At 42.4% G+C, this 7,138-nt stretch overlaps 1 protein-coding gene across 1 annotated transcript; it reads right to left on the bottom strand.

Annotated features, from left to right (window-relative positions):
* Window positions 1–448: 448 nt before the first annotated feature.
* On the bottom strand, window positions 449–7,075 carry LOC135340042 (uncharacterized). Its single transcript, XM_064536329.1, has one exon. It carries the CDS (start codon window positions 4,443–4,445, stop codon window positions 3,051–3,053), a length of 1,395 nt encoding a protein of 464 aa, XP_064392399.1. The 5' UTR covers window positions 4,446–7,075; the 3' UTR covers window positions 449–3,050.
* Window positions 7,076–7,138: the final 63 nt, after the last annotated feature.

Here is a 7,138-nt window from a genome sequence, read left to right as displayed (position 1 = left end):
AACAAGTAGCGCAATACCTAGGTCACCGTTCCAATCTCCTTTTGTGAGTAGAAACACCTTAGTTGCATTGTCCACTGTCATACTAGGATCTGTGAACACAATACAATTTTCAAGCTATAGTGTCCATGAAGTCATTCATTGACAGTCTTACCAGTTATACATTCAGCAAGAGGCCTAATTTTGTCTGCCAGTATAAATTCTTCTGCTTTATCCAATGATCGAATTATTGATCTCCAACTGGAAAAGGGATGCATTTTCAGAGAATATTTGAAAACTGACCGAAGTTTCTCGGTTGTACTATTAGAATGCTCATTGTTAATTCTAGTGATTTCACTCTTTGGGACGATTAAGTTTTGAGCAATGTCTTTCCACTTGTCTTCAATGCCAGTAAGGATGACTGTCAAATTATCAGCTGTTAGAGCCAGACCTAAAATTGACATATACATGTAACTAAGATTCTAGATAATTAATAGGCATGTATAGGATATACCCATGCACACACCTATACAAGGAGGATATGCACCCATAATTATATCCTCCGCTACTTTATAGTTACTCTGAGGCATAGCCGAGGGGTACGTAACCACAGTAACAGAAGATATACAAGATGCATATCCTCCGAGTAAGTATCTGACTTATACCACGCGACCGCAGCACTATAAAAGGGCCTCCACTAGCATTTAACAGCACAATACATACGACAAAAAAGCGAGACTATGCCGGATTTTGCAGCCGTAAAACAGCTAATTAAGACACGTCGTCTCCTAAGGAACTTCCTAGGTCCAAGCGTTGCGCATTTGATGTCCCTTGCTGCAGTTGCAAGCTCTTTTTGGCAAAAATGTATAATGATGACCACGCCTATTGACTTATCGAGGCTTAGCCATCGTGCTGGAGAGCAACTTCCATGATTCTGCCGTTGCTTTGTCAGCAAATCCAGGAAAATGGAAAGGGGTATTCCAAACGATAAATTTGCAGTGGCGGATCTAGGAAAAAAGTGGTAGGTATAGGTGCTGAGCAAGAGGCAAGGAGCATTCCGGAAAATCGAGGGTTATGCCCCCTTTTGACGCCATTTCCGGTAGGTGCGATATCAATGTGACATTAATATTAGGTGTGGTTTGCATTGCAGAGGTTCCTTGCACTCTGTATTTACTTGTCGAGTCTACCCTGCACTGCAGTGTAGCTAGTCAATTTTTTATCATAGCTTTTAAAAGACACTACTGTATGATATAGGTATACAGCTACTCAGCAAGCTATATATTAGTACCAAGTCTGAGAGTGACTTCCACAGCCAATGAGTGCATGAGACAAAAAGATAATTATTTGTCCAAGGTCAGGGGGGTGCTTGAGCACCCTCTGCTACCTGCTAGATCCGCCCCTGATTTGAACAATCAGAGCAAGCAAATCGCCTTCAAGATTCGCTGCTAATAAACTGAAAGCACCTGTGTGCTGATGCCTCGGTGGAGATGCCTAACATAAAGCTACTATACACTCTGTATATCATGATGTAGTCTCGAATTCCAGCCGGTTCTCATTGTAAGCGTGGGAGGGAGTGAACCGTACTTTTCTGTCTCGGACAGAATGTGGGTAGAGTATATTCATTGGAGCCTTACCCGCAAGGAGAGTATATTCATTGGAGCTTTACCCACAAGAATGTAAGATAGATTTGAGAATACGGCAGTTCTATTTAAAGTGTGGGTTATTATCCATGTGGTTAATAGGATGATTACATTCCTGACTGACAGAATGTTCTGCCCCGAGTCACCAGACTGTTTTCTCCCTCCCACGCTTACAATGAGAACCGGCTGGAATTCGAGACTATATCATGATGCAGGCAAATCAAAGACAAAGAGTGGGTAATGATCGACCATGATTGTTGTTAAAACGATCTACGTCAAAAGTTCAAGTCTAAAATTAATAGTGGCTGCATGCATCAGCGCCTTGCAGCTCTCTTCTCACTCTTGCAGCTACCATGCAATAGCTAGCTTTCTAGTGCTACTAAGTAGAGTAGCAACACTCCATGGACAATACGGTTATTCTACGCACTCTTCTGAAAGGCTGCAATGGCATTCCAAGCAAAACAGGCATTAAACTCAAGAACGAAGCATTATTTTGCAAGAAAACATGACTAGAAGTCTATAGAAACTCTTACTTGCACTTCATTGATCCTTGAGCAGCTGTAGCAGTATACACGGACACACAGATACACACACACAAACACACTACCGTATACCTCACTTGCGCATGCGCACCGAGGCATAAATATGCAATTGTCAGTGTGATATCAGCGCAAGTATTGGGTGCACTCTCCCCACTATTCTCCCTCTCGAACATCTCTGGCATCATGCAAGTATACACTGGTTAGGACAGGACATCAGAATACAATGGCCACAGTGCTTATATACTGCAGGGGAATAGGTAGATCTAGCATCGGTCTATTGTTTAGACATTCGCATGCATAACGAGTCCCTTCCATCTAGTTTGTACGTGATTGTATTGCCGCTGCAATAGCTATCTACTGTCAATGGACTGCATGGGGGGACCAAATATTTTTCTGAGGGACCAAATTTTACAGGCGATAGCCGAAATAGTCTGTCCCCCAGACCAAAATTATGGCTTTCCTGAATGTCTGGGGAGAATATTTCAGGGGCCCAAATAATGCAGGAGACACATCCCGGCCACTAAAGTTACTGTAACTCAATATTAAATATGCCACATATGTGGCCGTAAGACTGTAGCGTTTATAAAAAGAAACTCTCTATAGCAACAGGTGGCTGAGGGCTTAGCAATTATATAAAGAACTTGCAAAAGTCAGTTCATAAAGTTTCTTGTTATTTATAGTGTTCACTGAGATAATTATAGTAACATAATCAGTCTCCTTCATGCTTTTTTACTATAAATTTATTATGCAATAATTATGACGGGACACATAACATCAATAAGTCATGGCCTTGCGGTTTCTTGACAAGAAAATAGAAATTGTAATTTTTATTTGTGTTGTGTTAGCCCCCCCCCCCCGGAAGTTATGTGGTCAATTATGGCTTCATTTAGGCTTATGTGGGTGACAAGCCTAAGTGTGCTATAATTATAGGACTTCCACATGGAAAATGCTTTATAGCATAATTATATAGATACTGATAGAAGCAGCTTTTTAGCAAGGAATAATTGAAATGAAGCCACAGGCAGGTATTTCCTCTCCAAAGTGCAATGGCCAGGCGATGAAACAGATGCTTCTTGGTGGAGGATGTGGAATGTGTCATGGTTACTCTCCGGTCGATGGCATTTCCGATGGCACCTATGATATTGATTGCTTCTTCGCCTAGACCTCCTAGTGTTTCTGCCACAATGGGAATGAAGTTTACACCTATGGAGCGGCAGGCCTGTAGATGGGTGGTGAGTTTGCGCCTAACTCCAACTTCTAGGGCGTGTCCAGGGGAGAAGGCAGCTTCATGAATGAGGGTTTGCTGGAGAGGTGAAATAACGTGGACGTCCAAGGCAGCGGGCCTGCCACCTTGCCAAGTTGGGAGGAAGACGTCAGCGGGTCTTGACAGGGATTCTGGGATTAAACCTTGGGCCTCGCGGGATGGTCCAAGAACTGCAGATTGAGCGGCTGAAAAAATTACATCTCTGACCGCGTTGTGGCGGGTGATTCTGTCTCCATTTCCGCCACAGCCAACTTGATGGTCACCATACTCATCTGCGGAGGTGCGACATGCTGGGCAGAGGTGGGGGGCACTGTGGAGAGGGATGCCGAGCCAATATTTCAAGCAGCTGTTGAATTCCTTGTCCTGCATGTGGAGGCCAAGCACATCTGATGGCACCCCGTTCAACCAGTCTCCAGCATGTGGTAGAGCAGACGAGTTTGCCAAAGCACGAGCCCTGGTTGAAGGTGATGTGTCTAATAGGTTTTGGTACATGGCTTCATCAATGGCACAGGACAAGTGGCGCTGACGTAGAGGGATGTCTATGTCATCGAGATTGAGCCATTCAGGGTGGGAAGAAGAGGATGACAAGGCACTCACAGCCTTTTCAAGATAGGTGTCCAGATTGGTCGGGCGATTAAGGATACGTTCCACCAGAGTCTTGGTGGAGGCAGCTGAGGAAATGAAAGCTGCAGGGGCATGTAACACAGCACTGCGGAGGTTGAGGCCGCCACGGTTGCTTGGTAGGGAAGCTTTCTGCCAGGACCAGTCTGTTATCCGGCTGCTCACGATGGATTCCAGTGCTTCTCTCATGATTGAATCAAATTGGCGAGTTGCATGGGTGATGTGATCTGGGGGGCAGGTACGTAGGACATACAAGAGTTTGGGCAATGCCAGGCAAGATCTCAATAGCGTTGTTTCCACCTGAGCAGAAATCAGTTGAGCTATCGCGCGCGCCCGGGCCCCAGACTGAACCAGCTTGATCCCAAATTTAATTGCAACCTTTGACCTTTGTCTTGATTGCATTCTTCAAAACCACAAGATAATAATTTCACAGCATCATTATTTTGACAACAGTGAGTGATATAGGGGTAGGACAAAGTATATTAATGTATGAGTCAATCTGAAAACAAGTCAGAATGCCTCTAAACTAAAGGGAGCACATGATTATGCGGCTAAAAACCCTTGTGGAAATGCCGGAATAGCTGTGCATTTGCTACAAGGACAGTGGACGTGAAATGAACAGAGATTGTCAGTATGAAAGTTGGTGAGAAAGTGAGCCCACAAAAACTCTTTGACTTTTGATTTGATACGCTCATATGACAATGATAGGAACGAGTGTGCATGACGAAGAGTAAGTTTTACAGATGAACGAGTATTAAAGTTTGACTGGCATGAAATAAAGTTTTTGATATTGAATTGACAGGACTGGTTATTATAAGACTTTAAAAAACATTACGCCAGCCAGTTCAAAGTGATACATAAGCGGAAGAAGCTTTAACTTGGTGAGTCTTTCTTTGTAGGTCATAATTATTAGGATTTCTTGACTCATAACTTAAAATAAATTTGGTGGCCCTCCTTTGTATACGCTCCAGAGCATTAATATCTTTGATAAACGCAGGCCTCCATAGCTGAGAACAGTAGGACAGTTGAGAGCGACCCAACGACAGATACAGTTTCAGTTTGGTGGATGTTGAGGTTGAGAATTAAACTGAGTTGACCATTACACTGTATTACTTTCACCTTTCACCTCTATTTTTCTGTACAAGTCCCCCCAACTATTATAATTATATTGGCAATATTATTGCTCAACCAGTGACAACCACGAATGTTTAGTATCTATAGTTTTGCCCTTTGAAAATTATCGGCTATAATTATACCGTATTACTGGGGGTGAAAAACCTTGCAAATGAGCCAAATCATTGACCCTTTGTGATCTAACTATTGCGTTCTGGCCGTACTAATTTTAAGTTTTGTGATTTTATTGTTGCGAATTGATCACCCTTGCACAGTTTGCATAACTAAATATTGATACTCACAAAACATTCTAATACGGTATAATACAATAATCTACGACTGTACTATTACATAATTCATACGTTGTACACAAAATACAATGATTCAAATTTCCTAAAGGAAATGGTCAGAGGATACAACATGCGTGCACGAATCACTACAAGTTCAGTGCATTGATGCCATTGCAGTCACATAATAACGTCCTGGTCCATTGTGCCCATTACTGAGGCCGCATTCCCATATGACTGACAGCGTTTTTTTCTTTTCAGTTTTTTAGTTTGTTCTAGGTCAGGATAATTATTATCCACCCATGCACAGGTATAAGCCGCCCGCCCCCATGCAATTATTTTAATGGTAACGCTAGAGCATAAGAATAGGTTAAGCATAAATAGATGTAGATCCTAATAGGCCCTACTTTATGTCTCTCAAAATTAATGTGCATAGATTGTGTACCAAAAACAAAACTAGGAGTTATGACAACATCATGTGCGTGGACAATGGAATTTCAAGCAGCAAGAATTAGTGAGGGTGTGATCTGCATGATAACGGCCCATCCTATCATCAGCATGCATCTTTAATTTGTTGCAGGTTTGACACTACCAGGCACTGATATTGTTGTACCTGCAACTAGCCTCTACTCCAGCCCCTTGAATATAGCCTCGATTCCAGGCCGCCTTTCTCAGCGGCCTGGAATCGAGGCTATACCTGCAACTATTAAATTTTACCAAAAAATTCGTGTCACATGTATAATTATAGGATAGACTACACCTAAGAGTAGAATATGCGTCTATGTAACCTCCGCGGTTGCGGTTAGCCCGAGGCGCAAAGCCGAGGGAATCTAACCGTAACCAAGGCGGTTACTAAGACGCATATTCTACGAGTGGGTGTGGTCTATCTAACTTGGACTTCATTGCGCATGCGCGAGACGTGGTTATAAAAAGCCAGGTTTGGTGCGTAGCAACAGAAATTGAATTTGTGCGAGCTGGACGCTGTGAGAGACACCAGTTGACAGAAAAAGACAAGAAGACGGCTTCAAAACAACGAAAAACTACAGTAAAACTTAGTAGAGCTTGTGAAACGCTTCTTGAAGATACTGGAAAAAACAGACAAGTAAAAAGACTGACTGCAACACTATAAGAAGAAGAATGAAGCTCTGTGGTGGAGTGGAGGGGGTATAGAGCAGACTGGACCGGCATGGAAGTCCAGCATGGAACCTTAAAAATTCAATAGAAAGTGTCAAGCGATTGCTGAAGTGTTTTTGATGCTTCCTGCCCATGCCCAACTGGAAAAAGCAATACAAAGCAACAGTGCTAGTGGACATGGATATTGACTGAACAAACTATTGCTTTCTGTGTTTTTTATAATGTTTTTGTCATCTTGTCACTTTCACTAAAAATTTCATTCCAACTTTTGAGAACTTCCTGCAAATGTTTGTCACTTCCTGTAGAATATGCGTCCATTTCCTGTAGACTATGTGTCCACTTCCTGTAGAATAGGCGCCCATTTCCTGTAGAATATGCGTCCACTTCCTGTAGAATAAGTACCTTCTTGTAGATTATGCTTCCATGTAATCTAATTAATGTTTTTAGCCAATCAGATCAATTACAGATGATGTAATGTAGTCTAATTATACATGTGAATGACGTGTAACAGATTGCTCCATATATATAGGGCTCTTTCCCCTTTCTTGAGTTCTCAGTTTC

The sequence above is a fragment of the Halichondria panicea genome, chromosome 8 (genome assembly GCF_963675165.1).
Source record: "Halichondria panicea chromosome 8, odHalPani1.1, whole genome shotgun sequence".
NCBI classification, from domain to species: domain Eukaryota; kingdom Metazoa; phylum Porifera; class Demospongiae; order Suberitida; family Halichondriidae; genus Halichondria; species Halichondria panicea.
The sequence above is the reverse complement of the archived record's forward strand: the minus strand, read 5'-3'. Positions and strand labels throughout refer to the sequence as shown.

Excerpts from the sequence above, each read along its gene's own strand:
- LOC135340042 (XM_064536329.1), bottom strand. The coding sequence starts at position 4,445 with ATGCAATCAAGACAAAGGTCAAAGGTTGCAATTAAATTTGGGATCAAG.